This window comes from Bactrocera neohumeralis, chromosome 2 (genome assembly GCF_024586455.1).
Source record: "Bactrocera neohumeralis isolate Rockhampton chromosome 2, APGP_CSIRO_Bneo_wtdbg2-racon-allhic-juicebox.fasta_v2, whole genome shotgun sequence".
Classification (NCBI taxonomy): Eukaryota; Metazoa; Arthropoda; class Insecta; order Diptera; family Tephritidae; genus Bactrocera; species Bactrocera neohumeralis.
The window spans coordinates 8586609-8607617 of NC_065919.1; the positions used below are offsets into that span (position 1 = coordinate 8586609).

The 21009-nt window shown below is 33.8% G+C and overlaps 7 protein-coding genes across 7 annotated transcripts; 4 read left to right on the forward strand and 3 right to left on the reverse strand.

Annotated features, from left to right (window-relative positions):
* Positions 1–4955: 4955 nt before the first annotated feature.
* Positions 4956–5940, forward strand: LOC126757146 (uncharacterized). Its single transcript, XM_050470850.1, has 2 exons — positions 4956–5292; positions 5375–5940. Exons 1-2 carry the CDS (start codon positions 5068–5070, stop codon positions 5876–5878), a joined length of 729 nt encoding a protein of 242 aa, XP_050326807.1. The 5' UTR covers positions 4956–5067; the 3' UTR covers positions 5879–5940.
* Positions 5941–8587: 2647 nt separating this feature from the next.
* LOC126757212 (proteasome subunit alpha type-2) lies at positions 8588–9723 on the forward strand. Its single transcript, XM_050470971.1, has 5 exons — positions 8588–8717; positions 8778–8854; positions 8914–9169; positions 9227–9382; positions 9440–9723. Exons 1-5 carry the CDS (start codon positions 8677–8679, stop codon positions 9630–9632), a joined length of 723 nt encoding a protein of 240 aa, XP_050326928.1. The 5' UTR covers positions 8588–8676; the 3' UTR covers positions 9633–9723.
* Positions 9714–10993, reverse strand: LOC126756868 (SUMO-activating enzyme subunit 1). The gene is made up of 3 exons (XM_050470368.1): positions 10784–10993; positions 10297–10725; positions 9714–10230 (listed from the first exon to the last, which is right to left on the reverse strand). The coding sequence occupies exons 1-3, from the start codon at positions 10888–10890 to the stop codon at positions 9753–9755; spliced, it is 1014 nt and encodes a 337-aa protein (XP_050326325.1). The 5' UTR covers positions 10891–10993; the 3' UTR covers positions 9714–9752.
* Positions 10994–11269: 276 nt separating this feature from the next.
* On the forward strand, positions 11270–12705 carry LOC126756683 (interleukin enhancer-binding factor 2 homolog). The gene is made up of 2 exons (XM_050469967.1): positions 11270–11669; positions 11729–12705. Exons 1-2 carry the CDS (start codon positions 11376–11378, stop codon positions 12617–12619), a joined length of 1185 nt encoding a protein of 394 aa, XP_050325924.1. The 5' UTR covers positions 11270–11375; the 3' UTR covers positions 12620–12705.
* On the reverse strand, positions 12700–14575 carry LOC126756799 (sialic acid synthase). The gene is made up of 3 exons (XM_050470231.1): positions 14275–14575; positions 13976–14191; positions 12700–13596 (listed from the first exon to the last, which is right to left on the reverse strand). The coding sequence occupies exons 1-3, from the start codon at positions 14404–14406 to the stop codon at positions 12817–12819; spliced, it is 1128 nt and encodes a 375-aa protein (XP_050326188.1). The 5' UTR covers positions 14407–14575; the 3' UTR covers positions 12700–12816.
* A 650-nt stretch (positions 14576–15225) lies between these two features.
* Positions 15226–16903, forward strand: LOC126757010 (serine/threonine-protein phosphatase alpha-2 isoform). The gene has a single exon (XM_050470605.1). It carries the CDS (start codon positions 15423–15425, stop codon positions 16329–16331), a length of 909 nt encoding a protein of 302 aa, XP_050326562.1. The 5' UTR covers positions 15226–15422; the 3' UTR covers positions 16332–16903.
* Positions 16904–17644: 741 nt separating this feature from the next.
* LOC126757563 (c-Myc-binding protein homolog) lies at positions 17645–18512 on the reverse strand. The gene is made up of 2 exons (XM_050471605.1): positions 18396–18512; positions 17645–18335 (listed from the first exon to the last, which is right to left on the reverse strand). The coding sequence occupies exons 1-2, from the start codon at positions 18405–18407 to the stop codon at positions 17814–17816; spliced, it is 534 nt and encodes a 177-aa protein (XP_050327562.1). The 5' UTR covers positions 18408–18512; the 3' UTR covers positions 17645–17813.
* Between the last annotated feature and the right edge of the window lie 2497 nt (positions 18513–21009).

The following is a 21009-nucleotide window of genomic DNA, read 5'->3' on the forward strand; positions in this document are numbered from 1 at the left end:
AGCTGATTGTTATACTCTTGCAACCAGTTGCTACAGAGTATTATAGTTTTGTTCACCTAACGATTGTACGTATCACCTAAAACTAAGCGAGATAGATATAGGGTTATATCCGTATACATATATGTATATAAATGATCAGGATGACGAGAAAAGTTAAAATCCGGTTGACTGTCTGTCCGTCCATCCGTCCGTTCGTCCGTGCAAGCTGTAATTGTAAAAATCAAGATATCTTAATGAAACTGGGTACGTGGGTTCTTTAGTACAAAATAAATTTCGAGTTCGTAGATGGGCATACTCGGACCACTGTCACGCCCACAAATCGCCATTAAGCGAAAACATATAAAGTGCCATAACTAAGCGCTAAATTAAGGTATAAAGCAGTAATTTGGTACATAGGAACGCAGTGGGACTAAAAATTTTGAAAAAGTGGGCGTGGCCCCGTCCTCTAAACCACTTAAGCTACAGCAATCCAATTTCCTGAGTACAATTCTTATAGGAACTTTTATCGACAGTCTGAAAATACATAGATGAAATCGGAGCATAACCGCGCTCACTCCCTATATAGGGGTACTGTTAAAAACCACTAGAAGCGCGATAAATCAATAACTAAATACGCCATAAACATTAAGTTTAACCATCGTTACGGTATGAGTGAGCTTTAATGGAACTAGTGTGAAAATTGGACGATGGGAGTGGCACCGCCCACTTTTTGGTGAAATCCTATATCTCGAGACCCGCCAAACCGATTTCGACAAAATTTAGTACGTGGCATTCTTCTTACAACAACCACGCCCAACTCCCATAAAACACAATTTTTAATTCCACTTGATTCGTTCAGTTTCCAGTACACAAATCAGTAAGCAATTAATATAACGGGATAAAGCTTTGCACAAATAATGTCTTTAGTGTGTGCCACCGTATGACCAAAAATTGTTGAAATCCAATGAAAACTGTTCAAGCCCCTAGGTAGGTGCCACCTTATGACCAAAAATTGCTGAAATCCAATGAGAACTGTTCAAGTCCCTAGGTACCGAATATTTGAACCCCGGTACCTATAGTTGACTTTTGATCGAAAATGTCGGTCAATTTGTGATATATATGTATATCTGAAAATAAGAGATAATCCTTCTCTGATAATGGTATGAGTGTATGTCAAAAACCAGACCAAACCTTCCCGTAGCCACCATATACCTAACATAAATATTTTCGAACTTCGGGATGACTTTGTACCGTTCATATCCGCCAATGTGTGATTTATCCGAATGCAAATAAGAGAGCGTGTTTTATTGTATCAGTGTATCTTTGTGCCTAAAATAGATAAATTTGAGTAAAAACTTTATTTATTTCCCAGACTTTGATTCTTGCTAGTTGCAATATAAAATGTTCGGTTGCAGACGAACTTAGCCCTTCCTTGCTTGTTTTTCATTATTATTTCTACATATTTCGTTCCATTCCGAAGTATTGTTTCTAAAATTCTGCATATTTATTTTGCATTGCATTTCCATTTAATTTTCCCATCCATAATAATTTTTTTTATTAGCGCTTTTTCAGCTTCTCTTAAAAGTTAAACGTCAAATTGCGCTCCCTCTTTTCGTTACCTTGTTGAGTATTTCGTATAACGAACTTTACTTGGGTTGTGTCGAATACTGGAACGACACCTAATGTTAATGATTCAGTTAGTGCCGCCCTTCCGTAGTGACAACATTGTTGTTGTTCTGATTTCAACTGATTTCTACGTTGTAAATAACACGCAAAATATTTAATTATTCATCAATATTTATTTTGTCGCCTTCAAAATTATCCCCACCAGATGTAATACACTTATGCCAACGATTTTTCCAGTCCTCGTAAACACTTTTCATAAGCACTTTCATAAGCACTTTTTGGGGAGGCTTTCAGCTTCTTCCGCGGATGGTATTCATTGCGTTTTTGGCTTTAAATTTGGTCACAATCGTAGCTCGATGTGATGGTGCATTATCATCGTGTAAAATCCATGAATTGTTTTTTCACAATTCCGATCGTTACAGCCAAATAGAACTCCTTATTGACCGTCTGTCCCTCCAGAACAAATTTATGATGTATCTAATCACGAATATTGAAAAAAAAAATTATTAGCATCACCTTTATTTTTGAAAGACGTGGTTTTTTTTTTTGGTTTCGGCTCGTTCTTTTTCCCTCGATTCCGATGATTGTTGACTTGTTTGCTTGTCAAACTCATAAACCCATGTCTCATCGGCAGTTAGAATGCTCTCCTTGTCATGCATGTCCGAAGAGACGTGTTTACGGTACTTTAAAAAAAAAAAAAAAAAAAAAGAACGGCTAACCAAAATCATTCGAACGGACTCGGCAGAGATATCGAGCTCCCTTGCCATCTCTTGTACACTTGTATCCTTCACTATTTTAATATTTTCATTAGTTGAAGAGGTCGAAGGTCGTTCAGAACGAGGTATGTCTTCAACGATCTCTCGACCATCTTTGAAGGCTTTGTACCACTCGTAGGTTTGCGCTTTTTTTTTTTAACTGAATCTCCTTAAGCGTTTTCCAAAGTTTGGTTAGAAATACAAAATTTTAAACAAATTCTTAGTTCGATATTTTTATCCATTGTAAAAAGCATAGATAAAGAGATGCCCAACTCATCTCTCATTGGACGTGAGAGATCAATTGCTAAGCGTTAAAACCTCTTGAACTCTGTCAACTGTCATTTGTTGTTAAACGATGCAAGTAGGTAAATATAAAATTATTATCCGTTTGTAAAAGTAATAAAAAATGTAAAACAATGAAAATTAAAGAAAATGTGAAATGTAAATGTATTTGGTAAAACGTGTGTTAATTGATGCAACATTGCATTAATTTTCAGTGGAAAATCATTAAAAACATTTATTAATTGAGAACTAATCTGTTTAAATACCTTTATTAAGTATTAAAAGTTCCATATATTAAACGACCTCTACATAATAATTTTTAATTGAGTGTTTTAATTTAAATGCCTACAGGAAATTAGGACCTGGCAATAATGGAAAATGTTATAATGTTATAAAAAGCGCTAATTTTGAGGCGCTCTCACACTGGAATTAGTTGGGCATCCCTTTATCCCTGGTAAAAATCGCAAATGCACTATGTACAGACCTAAGCAGCTGGTGAAAACAAACTGGTAGACAGATGCAGCTCAAGTGATTTTAATACTAACTGCAATTTATATATTAGGTTGATACTTTTAAATGTAAGTAACTTCGTAAAGCAAATCATAGTTTTCATAGCTTAAACACGATTAGTTTGATTTTTTAGTAACTGTGAATATAAAAATTGAGTTTTTTCATCTTGGTTGGTCAAAATCTATTCCAAACACATGAAATATCGTACTTGTATGATGAAATATACAATAAATGTACAAACCGATAATGAAGTCATATATGGTATTAGTATTTATTGCTCATATATACCTACTTATACATATGTATGTATATACATATATCGTAATATATAACATATTGAAATGTAGTTGGGATTTTACACATTTTCAGACGCGCATGCAGTCATTTCATCCTGCTCGTGTAAGTCATTTTACATAAATAGTCTCCAATTTTCAGTTAGTTCACGAATATTTCAATTGCATATTAGTTTATTTTTTAATTACTACAACATATAAGAGATCAATCAGCGAACTCGTTTCTACGGGAAAAATTCAATTTGTGCAAATACCCAAGTTACGGACGATAGAAGCGTTGAATGGCAACATTACGCAAATGTTATCAAAAGAAAACAACAACAACTACTTTGTCACCACGGAAGGGACACTAACTGAAGCATATTTACCTACTTGGCCAAGCTTCTTCTAATATTAGCGGACACTAAAAGTTTTAAGCTGCTGCGAACGGCCGATAAACTTTATAAAAAATCTATGTCTTGCCAAAAATATAATTCACGGTTTGTTTATTTTACTCGAAACCCGAGCTCAATGCCACGTTCCATGGAATCAAGGTGACCATGTGTACTTCTATATAAAAAAATTCCTATAACTTTCAGTCTGTAGTGACATTTTTGTGCGAAAAAATACTTTGTTCTAATTTATTCTCTGCCACAAGCAGTTTTCGAACACACTACACTATCGATTGGCTATTACATATGTACATAGTATGTATGTATGTACATAGCTGATGGCGCTCATTTACAATTACCATTTTTAATACTTTATATTATATATATATAATAAAGTGTATTTACATACAGTACCATTCCCGACATTTAATATCACGCTTACAGTTTTTTGCACACATGAATTATGAGCTGCAGAGTGGTGAATCCCAAACCAATCTAGTTGATAAGTATGTACATATATAGATATGTTTAGCCTGGGCATTACTACTTTTCTAAGAAATTTAATCGTGTGTATTAAGACATAGTTTATTTCATTCATAAGTATATCCATACATTGCACATACTTTGTAAGTAGAGATAACTATTTTTCTCAGAATATTAACCTAATATTATTACCAATAAATATTTATAAGCATATGCGCGATAAGTTTTACAATATTTAAGATCCATCCCATTTATATTGCAATCAAACTTATATTTTGCATAATCGAAATCCGTTAATTGCAGATCTGTTGTGTAAATTATATGCCTATTATAGATATTAACAAATTATTGTTTATATTTAGAGTTTATATTTAGAGTTTTAGATGTGTTTAAATGCAGGACTTCCACTTCATCAGTCGAATGTTCAAATCCAGCCGCTAAAAATTCCAAATAGAGTTGGCTCATGGTAGATCCAGTAAAATTCTAATAGGCAGTTCTAAAACTCACTAATCGTTCCCAGATAAATTCTGGTTTGTATGGTAGGGCTTCTGAAAAACTGTGAAATGAAATTAAATCATAATTCCTTCACCACACCAATTCTAATAGCGAGAGTATAAAAACACTTTTCTGCATAAAACTTTTCTAACTCTCTTGTATTTTAATGTTCAACAAAAAATTATTTTTCATATTTTTTAGGAAATCAATTAAAGTAAATATTTTTTTTTTTGCAATTTTTCAAATTGTTACGTCAAGTAAGAAATAGGCAATATGGACGACAAAGATCCGGTACTAAAATTTTGGACTGAATTCACCTGCGCCTACCCATATTCGCAAAAGATGTGTAATGGTTTCTCAAAATTGTTCCGTTTCATTTTCGACAACCACTTGGACTCGGTGGGCACATTCGACACAATGTTGTTGTCATCCTTCATACTAATTTTCCTAGCATTTTTGGTCGTAACCATGCTTACAGTATTTGAAAAAGATCAGAAGGTATTGATACATTATATTAATATATTGAACTTGTAAATATGTATACATGCAAGTATAATTAATTATTGTTTGCACTCTAAAGTCTTTGCAGCAAATAAAAGAGAAAGTTAGGCATTCAACTGCAGTTATCGCCCAGCTCGCAGCAACTTTATGGACCATAAGAGAAACGAAATTCAAAAGTATCTCTCCGGAGGGATATCGAAGAATTAAGGAAAACAAGGAAGCAATATTGGCTTTAAAAAATCCATCACAATCAGTGGCGATGGATATCCCAAAGGAAGCACTAGAAAAACCGAAAGAAGTGAAGAAAAAATTTGTTAGAGGTTTCAAGTCCTTTAAGGGGGATTTATCACCACCTCCAGCGAAAAGTGCGCCATATTCTATTTTAAAGCGATCAAAGCTTGTTCAGCAAAAAAAGGTTTGCAGCCTTTCCATTGTACAAAGTAAAAGACCAAAAAATTTACGTGTTGTTGCTAGTACTGTTTCGCTCAACAAAAGGCAATCAGATTCTACAACACCAAGGTCCATTAATGAGGGTGCTGAAACTAGAAATATTGGCTCAACAAAAGTAGTTCGAAAAGCATAATTTGGCGATATTGTGAAATGATTTAGATCAATACATGCATTTGAGCATTTTATTTTAAATGTAAGGCGATTTCTGTAAATTAATAAATTAAAATACTTGAATTTTGTGAACTCCTGAATCAGCAAGTAAAGAGGCTCAAGTTCTGGCGCAGTCGAAATTAAACGGTAGTAGAGCTAATTCGTTCCATCGAATGCGATATTCGCCGTGGCCAACGCGCAAAGGACCATAAATCTTTCGCAGAACTTTTCTCTCGAAAACTCGCAACGTCGACTCATCAGTTGTTGTCATCGTCCAGGCCTCTGCACCATATAGCAGGGCGGGAATTATGAGTGACTTATAGAGTTTGGTTTTTGTTCGTCGAGAGAGGACTTTGCTTCTCAATTGCCTACTCATTCCTCACCTGTTGGCGAAGAAACACCTGGTTCCAAGATAGGAAATTATCTCATCAAAGTTATGACTATCCAGTGACGAGAGAGCCAAGTCGCGAGTGCCACGGCTGTTTGTTTGATGACAGGCGATATTTCGTCTTGCCCTCGTTGCTCGACCCATTTTAATTGCTTCTTGTCCAGTCTGGAGAAAGCAGAACTAACGGCGCGGGTGTTGAGGCCGATGATATCAATATCATCGGCATAGTACACTGTTATAAAAGATTGTACCTGCTCGATTAAGTTCTGCAGCTCGAATTATTTTTTCCAGCAGCAGGTTGAAGAAAGGGATAGAATAAATAAGAGTTAATTCGTGAAAACAAGGCACATTTTTATGATTTTTTCCGATGAAAAGTTAAAATCTATTTGGAAAACCAATGGTGCATTATATTATGACACTTGAACTGCAATAGCTTTAATTAATCGGAAGTATTTCGGAAAAAATTGAATTGCGGTACCGCTCATAACATGGTGCTGGATCATCTGAAATCAAAAAATTAAGATTATATCTTTAGACAAGTAAGGAAGGTCATTTAATTTGTTATCGAACATTTAATACTGTAGCAACTTGCAAGAAATCAAGCCATGGCAATACCTTAAGATGTAAAACGTCAACCAGAGGATCGGAATCGAAGAAGTTTATATATACATACAAATATACTCTATATTACTCATACACTGACCGACAAATTCGGCATAAGATTTGTTAGAAAAACGGAAATTCTTATATGCAGTACATGAGATTTGGATTAGTATCGACCCGATATTATCCATTAACTATTATCTTTAAGGTACCTCACATACAATCACCAATCATATGGGGCAAAGTCAGCCGGATGTTCGATCGAAATCCTAGTAATGGTTATAATGGGGCTAGGTCAAGTTTTCGCTCAAACTTATCCTATTTTGCACAAAGATACACTATCAATATTAAAACACGTTTTCCCAATTTCATTGAGATAACTCAAATATTTGCTGATATATCCAGTATAAAGTCACCTAGAAGTTCGAAAATCTTTATATTAGGTATATGGGGGCTCAGGGAAGTATTGGCCCGATTCGACCAATTTTTGGCATACAGACATACCATTGTCAGAGAAGAATTATCCCTGAATTTTAATTATATATCTCTCACATTGACCAATATTTCGGTTCACATATTCGGTACCTAGGATTTTGAATAGTTTTGGTTGGATTTGGACAATTTTTGTTCAAAAGGATCCCTACTTAAAGGGAATTATTACTGCAAAATTTTATTCCATTATATTAATTACTTCTTAATTTGTGCATTTTAAATTGTGTGATGTGAAAAGTGGGCGTGGTTGCTGTCTGATATTGTATATTTTCACACTATAACATAGGAATGTTAGAAAAATTATACATACTTAATTTAGTCGAAATCGGTTGGTCGGATCCCGAGATATGAGATTTCACGTGAGCGGTGCCCATTGTTCAATTTTCGGAGGTAAAAATTTATAGTATGTCTCTATAGTAATTAATTATGGATTTACTGCGTTTTTAGTAGTTTTGAACAGTACCGTTATATGGCGAGTGAGCGGGGTTATCTTTCGATTTCATCCATTTTCACACTGTCGGTTGGAGTTCTTATAATAGAAGATACATATGTACATTAAACATATTAGAGGGCGTGGCCACGCATCCCCTATGCCAAATTACAGCTTTATTTCTTAATTTAGTGCTTAGTTGTGGCACTTTATATGTTTTCGGTTAATGGCGATTTGTGGGCGTGGCAGTGGTCCGATTATGCCCATCTACGAACTCGAAATTTATTTTGTACCGAGGAACCTGCACACCAAGTTTCATACATTTTTACTCAAGTTACAGCTTGCACGGACGGACGGACAGGCAGACAGTCTCCCGGATTTCAACTTTACTGATCATTTATATATATATATAATATATCCCTATATCTATCTCGCTTAGTTTTAGGTGATATTTACAATCGTTAGGTGAACAAAACTATAATACTCTGTAGCAAAAGTATAATAATCGCTTGCCTAGGTAACGTTCAGTGAAAGCATAATCAATGTTGATACAAATATTTTAATCCATTTAATTACAATGTAAACTGTTATAAATATCAACAAACTCGTAAATACTTTAAAATTATTATTTTATTTTTATTTTTTATGTAATAGTTGAATTCTTCCACACCATTTTTATTCTGAATTTTGTCATAACTTTATAGTTTATAATTTTTAAAGAAATACGGCAACACCCTCAATCTTTGCAATAAATATGACAATTAAAAATTTGACATTCCGATTTAGCTTTGCTGTGTCATTTGGATTTTATAGTATTGTTGCGGTACAAGGATTGTAAAGATAAAATAACTAAAAGTAATTGGCGAAAATGGCTTCTGAACGCTATAGTTTCTCATTAACTACTTTTAGGTATAATTTATTAAATTTATATAAAAACATAACCTAATGAATGTCCTATAATGTTTTCAGCCCGTCTGGTAAATTGGTGCAATTAGAATATGCTTTGGCAGCTGTAGCTGCTGGCGCTACATCAGTGGGAATAGTTGGTAAGTGTTCAATAATATACTTAGAATCAAATATATAAACCTAGATGTCATATTTCTAGCTTCGGATGGTGTTGTTATTGCTACTGAAAATAAGTACAAGTCGCCTTTATATGAAGAACATAGCGTTCATCGTGTTGAGCCAATCACTGATCATATTGGCATGGTGTACTCTGGGCTAGTACCAGATTATCGCCCACTTCTTAAAAGAGCTCGTAAAATGGCTCAACAGTACTTTTTAGTCTACAAAGAGCCTATGCCTGTATCACAATTAGTTCAACAAGTTGCTAATGTGATGCAAGAATATACACAGTCAGGGTAAGGAAGTCTGTAATATTAAACAACATTTCATATTCAAATGATATTTTGATCTAGAGGTGTGAGGCCATTTGGAGTATCTTTACTGATTTGTGGTTGGAATAATGGAAAACCCTACCTATTCCAATGTGACCCAACTGGTGCGTTTTTTGCGTGGAAAGCTACTGCCCTCGGTAAAAATGCACAAAGCTGTAAAACATATATGGAGAAAAGGTATTTTCATCTTCTTTCGCTTTGAAATAACAACAATTACGTTTTAATATTCTATAGATTCAACTTACAATCAAATAACTCTGTTTCCCAATCACTGGATGATGCAGTAGTCGATGCCATGAGAACTTTAAAAGGTGGATTTGAAGGCGTAATGACTAAAGATAATATAGAAGTAGGAATCTGCACCGAAAAGGGCTTCAGACGTTTAACACCCACGGAAATCGATGACCACCTATCTAATGCAAACTAAGTTTGCAGAGAACTCAAATTTCCCAACATTATTTTTTAATAAAACGTAATTTAAATAACCACGACAGAAAAATAAAATCGGTTACAGTATATTTCGGATTATTTTATTGAAAATAAGATGTTAGTTTAAACCAATTGTTTCAACAAATCCGCAACATGTGTCTGGATCAAATAGAAATACATTACAATGAGGTGCTTCTTTCTTAGAAACTACTTTGATAATCTCTTGAGCTAAAACTCCACCCACTACTGCCGCCGCAGGTGAAACTTGTGCGAACACATTCTCAAAATATTCATCAGATAAAGAGCTCGCACTTGTTATTTCGTTTCGAATACGCTGCAATTCCGAAATATCGGCGTCACGAGTTTTATAGCAAGGATCTCGATTGAAGGCTTCTCGAAATTCTTGTAGTACGCGCAATAATATCAAAGCAGGTCCAGTACGTTTAAGCTTCTTTTGATAGGCCGGTGAATTGATGTCGAAATCCACAACTGCACCGAATGATGGGAAATTCAAAGTACGCTGAATAGAGGCAGTGACTAACTCAGTTTTTACTTTTTCGTTTGGTTTCGAAATGACTTTATGCTTTGCCACATCCCTGCAAAATATTGAACATTTTAATTATAAACAATTTTTAAAAAGTGTAATTATTAATTGCAATTACTCAACAAAGCTGTGTTCTTGCAGATCTGCAAAACAATAGCCAAACATTCCCCAAACATCGCCAGTAAAAAACTTAACTTTGTTTTCACGACATATGTTATTAACACGTAATAATTCTGAGTTGGATGCACCGATCACAACTACAACATCGAAATTTGCGAAGTAATCAGCTTCTTTGGTGGAAAGCGATTCTATATCGGCTGATATCTCGACCATTGGGTTTAAAGAACGCGCTCGTTCAATTGACGCTTCTGCACGATTTTTGCCGATCGCAGCACGCGGCGCTAAAAACTGAGCGCAAAAATCCTCTTCTGTAACAATATTTTCATCTAGCAACTTTACAGAGTGAACACCGGAAAGAATAATATTTTTTGTCACTTCTGCACCAATTCCACCCAAACCAGCAACTAATATTTTGGCTGTGCGGAGTCTGCAATTGTTAAAAATTAGTCACTATAAATTTATTTTAAGCTTGCTTGTATAAAAACCTTTTCTGTGACTCTAAACCCCAAAGTCGAATTTGTCTGTCATACAATTCATTTTCAGCTTCTGTTAGTTCTACTCCATTAACACTTTCATTTTTATCGACTTCCATGATTTTATCAAATATTATATTTTATTATACTTGTAAACTAACCGTATACTTTTGGTTGAGAATGGAAATGCTAAAAGAAAATTTGCAAATAAAAACGCCGACTCTCAGTGCTACCAACTACCAAAGTGACCAACAAATTAGTTTAGCAACAATCGATTTCACTATCGGTTGTGGCTATCAGGTACAATTTCCTATAATTATATATTACAAAAAAATGACTCACTGTTTTAAATTAAATTTTTGAATGATATTACTATTGTTCAGTTTCTTCGAATTTTGTATATACTATATGTTATAAATATGTATCCCATATCATGTTGCCGATTACCACACGCCGAGTAATTTTATATATTTTCCACCCACCTCTATTTCGATCGCCTATCGATTTTTTCGGTGTTCATATTGTGGAGTTTGTCAGCTATTTGTGCTATTTTTTCAGGCAATTTTATTAAAAAATTGCAATCATTAATTCATCAAATAGAAAAATGGTGCGAGGAGCAATGCGGGGTGGTAGACCAATCCGAGGTGGACTCCATCGACCACCATTTAAAAAGACGTTTATTCCAAGACATCCTTTCGATTTGACTTTAGTTGCTGAGGTTCTATTTCCAAAAGTGTCGCCCGCAGTTGATGATTCTAATCTCACTGCAGCCCTTTTAAAACGTAACCAAGACCTCAGTCCAACCCCAGTTGAGCAAACTTCAATTGGAAATTTAGTGACAAAAGTTCAGTCAGTTCTAGATAATCTGGTGGTGGCACCTGGTGATTTTAATACCTGTGTAAGTTTCGAAGGTTTAATGTTTTTTACTTCGAAGTACATAAATAATTTCTATTGTAGCAATTGGAGGAGGTGCGTCAAGTGGGATCCTTTAAAAAAGGCACCATGATATCTGGCAATAATGTAGCTGACATCGTTGTTATATTGAAAACATTACCAACAAAAGAGGCGTGCGAAGCATTGTCTAAGAAAGTGGAATCTGATCTTAAAAATGCTATGAAAACTGAGGTATTAACAAAAGCCGATCAAATATACACAACAATACATGATCGTGGATTCGATGTGGCGAACTGGCAAGCTAAAGTTCGTATTTTGATAGCAACACTTCCTCAAAATTTAAGAAAATTGGAAGCCGATATTCACCTTGACCAAAAGCTAATGCAAGCACATCTCGCTGCTATTCGGCATACAAGATGGTTTGAGGAAAATGCTCATCACTCTTCTATCAAGGTGTTGATTCGCATATTAAAAGATCTAACAAGAAGATTTGACGCGTTCGCGCCACTTTCACCTTGGATGCTCGATTTAATCGCCCATTTATCTATTATGAATAATCCATCTCGTCAAGCATTGCCTATAAATTTGGCATTCAGACGTGTTTTTCAATTGCTATCTGCTGGATTATTTTTGCCCGGTTCAGCTGGAATAACGGATCCATGTGAACCAGGTCATATTCGAGTACACACTGCAATGACTTTGGAACAACAAGATGTTTGTTGTTTAACTGCTCAAACCCTCTTACGTGTTCTTGCTCACGGTGGATATAAGCATATACTGGGTTTGGAAGGAAATACAAGTATAGTTCGGGAAATGTCAGTATGGAACGGAGTGGTAGTCTCACCTCTAGAGGCGGTGTATGAAAAGCCTGCTGATAAAAAAGATGGCGAAGGTGAGGAAGATATGGAAGCTGTAGAAAATGATGGTGTAGCAGATGATGATACAGTTGAGTAGATTTACTCTATTCTAATAAAAACCATCTTTTTACATTTAATTTAAACTCAAACTTATGAAAATAAATTCATGTCACAAACTGATAATTGAAAACTTTTTAAATTATTTATTATTTGGACAAAACAATATCATATTTTATTTAAAAATAAATTAGTTTCATTTTTGTTGTGGATTATTTTTAGAAAAACTAATTGAAATTAAATAGAAATATGGCGCCACGTTAAAGGTGAATCCTTATTCACATCAGCCGCAATAAATTTACCTACTACATAATCAAAATATTCTGCAGCTATACCATTTGGCTCACTTACTTTAATACATATATCGCATACCTTTAAAATATTGCCTGCTTGCAAGTCCTTGGTTGCAACAATGGATTTTCCTAATTTGCTTCTACATTGTATTTCACTTGGAAGTATAGTTCTTAACTTTATCTCTTTTAAAGCCAATTCGATAATTTTCTGATGACCAAGTAAATCCATAATCTGATCTTTAGTCAATGTACGAAGCTTTTCTAATGTCTTGATTTCATTAACTAGGCTTCCAAATTCGTGAGGTTCCAATGAACATTTGTGATCTGAACCCTTCTGATTATTATCTAAAGTAAAATGACGCTCTATAATTCTAGCACCTATTAACACTGCTGCTTTACTTATTTCAATGCCCTTTTCATGCCCGGAATATCCTATTACTATATTTGGATACCGCTCTTTCAGACGAGTTATCATTTCCAAAGAGCAATCATCTGGATCAGTAGGATAAGAAGAAACGCAATGCATTAAGGCATAATTAGTTTTGTTATTCTGTTGCATTATATCAACAATTTTCTCGATAGTTTCACTCGTTTGCATTCCTGTAGACACAATTAGCGGAGTATCCATTTTAGCTGCTTTCCTCAAAAGGAGCACATTATTAGCATCGCCCGAGCCTATTTTTATAAAAGGCACGTTCAGCTCGTTTAGAAAATCTAAAGATATCTAAAAACAATGATTTTTGGTTATAAAATATAGGTATTTACGTTGTTGAAAATAAATTCAGTATATTAGAGGTTAGAAATAATTTTTTTAAATAAAGTTGACATACATATGTATGTATATACCATATTATATTGTTCTCTAATGCTTTGATGATTATGTTTTTATTTTAGTATATAAGCGAAACAGTGCTGTTTATTTTATATTGATTTGGTGAGAGTTATTAATATTTTTCTAATAATTTTAATTTTTCCGTTAGTTTGTGTTTTCCAACTTGCCTTACAGTTTTATTTTAAAATTTGAGTCTATTGCAGTTAACTTAGAAAGAACTATTAATATAAATACATATAATAGATATACTTTTCTATATACTAGTTCTTACCTCATCCATGGCTGATGCAGTAAAATCGATTCCAACACTATTGGCATATATTTTTAATTCTCTGTACTGGGTTTCGCTAAATTCAAGGAACTCTTTGTGTTCACCATAAGTCTTGCCAAAGGAGTTCTCTGATATATATGGGCGTTTAAGGGCTGTTTTAGAAAATTTTACTGGGAGGCAGGATTTTTGAAATTTGACACAGTCACACCCTATTCTCTACAGATATATAAATGTAATATACAATTACGTGCATACATATATTGTTTAGGCTAATTGTGCATACTTAAGTTCATACATACTTTGGCTTCCGAAATCATTTTCTTTGCGGTATTAAAATCACCTTGATGATTTTGCCCTATTTCCGCAATTATATATACAACATCGCCATCAGAAAAAATATTTTTATTTCCTAATTTTAATGCTACCATCATAAAGTATTGAATTTGAAAGCAACTTTATTAATTAACAGCTCTAATTAAGCAAACGATTTAAATAAACCACAAAGATGCCAGAAGGTAAAAAGTAATTGACTATGAAAATTTAAAAAATGTTTGTTGTAAAAATCTTGTTAACATAGCGAGTATTTTTCATTATAGAACTGCTAGAAACGCAAAAACAGTATTTATTTATTTTTATGGAAATTGTGAAACAGTAATTTTGTAATATAAGCACTCCGAATTTTCGGGAAATGGATGAAGAAATACAACCCTGTGGTTGTTTTCATTCTCTTTGTCTCAATCATACGCTTGTCATTTATCCTATGATTGCGCTTGTATATTTACATATACACATTTTAGGTTAGAATTGAACCGGTACACTCATCTTTACCGCTTGGAAAGTAATATTTATACCCAGCATTAAAAACGTTGAAAGTATTCAAAGGTCTTAATGAAGACATGTAATACAAAGAGAAACGAAACTTTTAATGCATAAAAATGTATTATCAAAATTTAAATTATTTGTAAACGAATATCAGACAAAAACAAAAGTAAAAGAACATTTAATCAAAAGTTATTGATGTACTGTATAAATGTATAAAAAAAAATCTTAATTTTATTCACGATAAACTCGTTACTATAAATATATAATAATTAACAAATATAATTATTTTTAAAGCAACCCAAACTTTAGTTTAGCTATGAAATTCAATAAGTACGCATGGACTATATTGACATAAAGTAAATTCTTAATACAAATGGATACGAAATGGATCGTTCGGCCATATTCTGTTGTATTGAACCGATTGTATGTTGATAGTATTCGTGCGCTGGGTTAACTCGGCCCGATTGTCAGTCTTTGTGTGTTCGCTCTTCGATCTTCTGGTAGCTGTGAAAAATTTACTAAAAATATTTAATAATATTTAAACAGGGAACACACTTTAGATTTGCCAATAAAAAACGTAAAAATTACAAGTACACACGTTTAAAAACGCAAATAGCTAACCAATATGGCTGACGTAATGAATATTGACAGCATAATTTCACGATTGTTGGAGGTGCGTGGTGCAAGGCCTGGAAAGAATGTTCAATTATCGGAGAGCGAAATTCGTGGGCTTTGCTTAAAGTCGCGTGAGATATTTCTATCACAACCTATTTTGCTTGAATTGGAGGCACCATTAAAAATCTGTGGAGACATTCATGGTCAGTATTATGATTTGTTGCGTCTCTTCGAATATGGCGGTTTTCCACCAGAATCCAACTACTTATTTTTGGGAGATTACGTTGACCGTGGTAAGCAATCTTTGGAAACTATTTGCTTGCTTTTGGCGTACAAGATTAAATATTCTGAGAACTTCTTCCTGTTGCGTGGTAATCATGAGTGCGCCAGTATAAATCGCATCTATGGATTTTACGACGAGTGCAAACGTCGTTATACCATAAAATTGTGGAAAACTTTCACGGACTGTTTCAATTGTTTACCAGTTGCTGCTATCGTTGACGAAAAAATATTTTGCTGCCATGGTGGTCTCAGTCCTGATTTGTCGTCAATGGAACAAATTCGACGCATAATGAGGCCAACAGATGTCCCCGACCAAGGTTTGCTTTGTGATTTGTTATGGTCTGATCCCGACAAGGATACTATGGGCTGGGGTGAGAATGATCGTGGAGTTAGTTTTACATTTGGCGCTGAAGTTGTTGGTAAATTCCTTCAAAAACATGATTTTGATTTGATTTGCCGTGCTCATCAAGTGGTCGAAGACGGCTACGAGTTTTTCGCAAAACGGCAATTGGTGACGCTGTTTTCAGCACCTAATTATTGTGGTGAATTTGACAATGCCGGCGCTATGATGTCTGTGGATGACTCTTTAATGTGCTCGTTTCAGATATTGAAACCGGCAGACAAACGTAAAAAATAAGCGAAACACATAGTCGCTGCTGCAAGTGCACCAATAAAAACATCAACAGTAACAACACACTATAATAGTAATATGTCTAAACAAGAATATAGCAACAGCAAATATAAGACGAAGTAATTGTTAAAAAGTTGATTTGATATATAAAATCAAAAAGGAAAGGAAAACAACCAGTTTTACAGACATGGAGCTAAGAAGTAAACAAACAATGCAGAGAGATGAAAGAAACAAAATAAACACAAATTAAACAAAAACATTTAATTAACAAAAATACTTTTTCTTAAATTTTACTTAAATGTAATACATGTAAATTGCATGAATAAATCAACAACAAACGGCACTTCTCACTCATTTTGACCGAGCCAATATCTTACTTTTATCGGTTTTGATCGGGTTGAGTTAACCAAATCCTGGTAAACGATTGTTATATACTTTTTATAATAAGCTTGTGTTTTAAAACCATGTGCTGAATTAACTCTTTGTATGACGACGCTACTCTGGAAAAAATAAAAAAAAACTATATTTTACTCTCGATGGACAGTAAGAAAAATTATAGCTCTATAGCTCATAGAATACTAACAGCATTAATTTCTTTAACAGTGTAATAAGAAAATTCTTTAATATTTCAAATGGATGTTTGGAAAGAAAAGGCTTCGATGGGAATGTATATTCTGTTATTAACCAGCTGTTCAAAATTTTAGTAGGCTACATCATTTCATTATTCCTGCGGCTAGTGTTCTTGTTAGTATCATTTCGTCGCTCCATTGGTTTCCTATTAAGAGGAAGTTCAATCCATGTAAATTGTAAAGTTAACATGAAAATTTTATACAAATGCATATATATGTACATTTAATTTCTTTAACTTTATATTTTGAAATTAAGTAAAAATAATTTCTGCTAAAATTTTTGATTGTCATGAACAATAGTACCCTAAAATAAGATGTTTTTCATATACATACACACATATGCTTACTATTATTAATCAATATCTGTATTATTAAACATCATTTGTATGTATTAATAACTAAATACATTATATACAACTTATTAAAATGAATTAAATAAATATTTGGCGTAATATTTGGTTTATTTTTTCGGAATTGAAGATGTGAATAACTGCTGATTCTTATAAGTCACAACTCACATTATGTTAAATTAACTAAGTACAAATCCGTTACTGAGTTTAATCAATTCCAGGACGAACACTTGGTAAGATATTTGCGGCAAAGCAACATAAAATGCAGTCGATAACACGCAAGAAAGAAAAATGTATAAATGGTACTTTTATGGTAGTATTTCTATAAATGAAAATATAATTTTATTTGGGATCGGTAAGGTGTTCCGATTTTACATATCACTTTATTAAGCATGGTATAATGAATGTATACATATATATAATACTTTTTGTGCCTTCTAAAATAAGGAACTCGGCTTCTTACTGAATAGTATGTAAGCTATTCTACCTATCATGGACGGGCTAGTATTTTAATTATTGTCGGTTTGTACTGCAGTCAATTTGTTTGCATTGTTAGCAGTAGGTGAATCTTCCGGAGTTTCCAAATTTTTAACTATATCATTATTAGGTGAGGAATTATTTTGCACTGGAGAATCTGCCTTTGATAATGCCTCCAATTCATCAGTAGCTTTCACTGGTTGAGCTTCTTCTTGGAGCTTTGTGTTCTCCTCACTACACTTCTCTTGATTCTCTGTTTCATCATTTTTCTTTTCCATATCCTCTGGTAGATGTTGCTCCCTTAGGGCATCAGGATCGATACTTTCAATTAGACCGCGTAATCGCTCTATTTCACCGCGGGCTTCTTGAAGCTCACTCTGTAAATATGCCATACTATCAGCTTGATGCAGAGCATCTCCTAAGTTATGACGCAAAAAGTCGAGAGGATTTTCAGGACGATCTTTTACGATTCTCACAAAAACTTTCGTCAATGCCTCTATTACACCAGAACGCTCCAGATAGCGGCGAAACTCATCACGTTTTGGATCTATTGGCTGTTAATGAAAATACAATAATATTCCCGCTAATAATAAAGTTTGGTATATACTTATTACCTTGAACGCCATTTTTTGCAGATTTTAATTTAATTTGGTCGTAAAAGCAAACGGGTTGTAAAGCAACAGGATTTCAAACCCACAAAACAACACAAATGTCAAAAAATCCTAGTTAATATTGTAAAAATATCGGATAATCGGAAGCATAGAGTTGCTTTTAAATGTACTATATAAAAATATAAACTTAAGACTTCTGTCTTATATATATACATATATAATTAACTATAACAGTACATGAAATGTAAAATATTTATAAGAAATATTCACTTTATGTAGCTTAACCTAGATAGATGACACAAACTGAAATGACACAGTTTCTAATAGCTGACAATGCAATATCTTACCAAATAAATTGATTAAATTGTGATGAACATACAGAGTGCCCATTTCCGGTTCATACTTATCTATTTCCAAGTTCCGAACCGCAATAAGTAAAAGTTAGAATTCCTGTTACTATAGCGTCCTCTGTTTTTCATGTTTGTGGTTATAGAAAAATGGCTATAGAGAACATACAAGAATTAATTAATACAGTAGAGGCCCGCTAATCCGGATCAATTAAAACCGGCCCCTATCCGGTATATAAGGGAATCCGGATTACCAAAGACATATCAGAACTATGTACTCGTATTAAGAAAAAATATTTATAAATTTCTGTTTGTTTATTTTAACAAATAATACACATGTTCCAAAAAAAAACTTAAGTCAATAAAGCATAAAAGTGAATGTAGTGAATAATAAATATGTGATCCGGATTAGAGAATACGGATAGAGAATGTCGGTCCGGATTACAAGGGACATAATAGAAATTTTGAATTTTTTAACCCTGTCCGGATTACAGTGGAATCCGGATTAGGCCGTGTCCGGATTAACGGGCCTCTACTGTAGTTACAAGGTCTCTGGTCTAAGCTTCTAAAAACATCCTCGGTTAACTACATATCACATAATAGCAATATAGTATACTTATGTAAATGTATTAATACAAAGATCTTATATTGTAGGTACGAACAGAAAATTGTTTCTATTTTACTCCTTTCATTCATTTTACCTTTCATGAATTTCTTCTAAGCTTGTTTCACAGTATTCGACAAGAAACTTGACTGCCTCCTTGTTAAATTTTAGGTACATCTGTTTATATGTGAATGTATGTGTATACTTTTGTATGTTTATCGAAATTTTTCGCATTTTTTTATTACAAATGAATATTGTTTGCTTTCATTTTATTTTGATCTGCATATTATGTATATAGTACATGTACATATGTATGTATGTATATTACTGGTACTGTTTTGTATGAACTTATTTTACATGAATTGAAATGCGAGATATCAGGAAGTTGCTGCAGAGGCACTAGCAAAAAGTACTAACAATAACTGTTTCCATACAATGGTCATTGCCCGATTGTCAACTCGCCTCTATCCAACCGCCGCTGGCAAGCCACGAGCAAGCAGCGTCACCACCAACGCAATACAGTTTTCACCTTCAATTTAACTGTTTTTACGAGTTGATCCCGACTTCTCTCTGCAATTCGCTGCGCGCCCTCTACATAGCCTGGTATTCACTGTGAAATGTAATTGTATGTACATAAGTATTTCTCTAAAATGCTTGTCGTGATCAGCAGACAACGCTGTACAAAAAAGGTACGAATGAAAACAATTAACAAAAAAATAAAATGAGAAATGAGAAATAACAAAATACAATATTAATAGCGAAAATACTGCACTCTTACCAAAGGCCATGATATTGGCAGTCACAAAGCGTTGTTATGACCATGGATAATGGTTGGTTGGCTTTGTCGACGTCTGGGCTTTGTACTTCATAGCATCCGTGGTTGTGAGTATATGAGTTCATGATTATTTTTATTAGATACATACATATATACAGCAAATCCATGCATCAAATGTCAACATACTATAATATATAGTTAATTACCCCTAATGCATTATTAATATTTGTTATTTATATATATTTTATATACACATACATACATACATTTATTTCTTACTGTTTTTTTATGTTACGGAAACAGGCATTAAAATGTTAAAACTACATGTATGCAAACATATGCTTTTACTGTACTGTAAAGTTATTCCTTTTATGATTATGTGTTCGTGTATTGATAACGTAGGTGAATCATGTGAAACCTTAACATAACAAAAGCTAATATACTATATATGTATGTACATATATACGCGAACAAATCCCTCTCACCAAGAAACTGCTCACTTGTGGAAACCGTCGACACCGGAGAACTATAGCATACAGTGGACATTGTTACGCTTGTTTTCGAAGTTTTGAACTGATCCCTAAGTAAGAGCATGAGTTGTGCAGATGTCATAACAAGTGTTTGAAGCACAAAGCTATTAAACTCTGTGAAAGATGTGGCGTGTGTATAATACTTGTATGTATAGCATTGGTTGTGCACTTCAAGTAGTCCATATTAGCTTGACCATGTGCTGAAAAATTTAGCACGCAAAAATTCACTTCAAATAACGCGGATAAGTAATAATAGAGAAATAATTTGAAAGCTGAATTGTATTCAAAAACAGTTTTTAACTAATTATAAAAATGTGTTGAGTCATGTATACAGATCATTTATTGTAAGCTTGTGTTGTGC

Bases quoted from the DNA above. Each gene is read 5' to 3' on its own strand.
- LOC126757146 (XM_050470850.1), top strand. From the start codon at position 5,068: ATGGACGACAAAGATCCGGTACTAAAATTTTGGACTGAATTCACCTGC. The intron at 5,293-5,374 runs GTATTGATACAT...TGCACTCTAAAG, and splicing joins TATTTGAAAAAGATCAGAAG to TCTTTGCAGCAAATAAAAGA.
- LOC126757212 (XM_050470971.1), top strand. From the start codon at position 8,677: ATGGCTTCTGAACGCTATAGTTTCTCATTAACTACTTTTAG. The intron at 9,170-9,226 runs GTAAGGAAGTCT...ATTTTGATCTAG, and splicing joins CAAGAATATACACAGTCAGG to AGGTGTGAGGCCATTTGGAG. The intron at 9,383-9,439 runs GTATTTTCATCT...AATATTCTATAG, and splicing joins AAAACATATATGGAGAAAAG to ATTCAACTTACAATCAAATA.
- LOC126756868 (XM_050470368.1), bottom strand. From the start codon at position 10,890: ATGGAAGTCGATAAAAATGAAAGTGTTAATGGAGTAGAACTAACAGAA. The intron at 10,726-10,783 runs GTTTTTATACAA...TAACAATTGCAG, and splicing joins GGTTTAGAGTCACAGAAAAG to ACTCCGCACAGCCAAAATAT. The intron at 10,231-10,296 runs GTAATTGCAATT...AATATTTTGCAG, and splicing joins CAAGAACACAGCTTTGTTGA to GGATGTGGCAAAGCATAAAG.
- LOC126756683 (XM_050469967.1), top strand. From the start codon at position 11,376: ATGGTGCGAGGAGCAATGCGGGGTGGTAGACCAATCCGAGGTGGACTC. The intron at 11,670-11,728 runs GTAAGTTTCGAA...TTTCTATTGTAG, and splicing joins CTGGTGATTTTAATACCTGT to CAATTGGAGGAGGTGCGTCA.
- LOC126756799 (XM_050470231.1), bottom strand. From the start codon at position 14,406: ATGATGGTAGCATTAAAATTAGGAAATAAAAATATTTTTTCTGATGGC. The intron at 14,192-14,274 runs GTATGTATGAAC...ATATATCTGTAG, and splicing joins AAATGATTTCGGAAGCCAAA to AGAATAGGGTGTGACTGTGT. The intron at 13,597-13,975 runs GTAAGAACTAGT...CATTGTTTTTAG, and splicing joins CTGCATCAGCCATGGATGAG to ATATCTTTAGATTTTCTAAA.
- LOC126757010 (XM_050470605.1), top strand. From the start codon at position 15,423: ATGGCTGACGTAATGAATATTGACAGCATAATTTCACGATTGTTGGAG.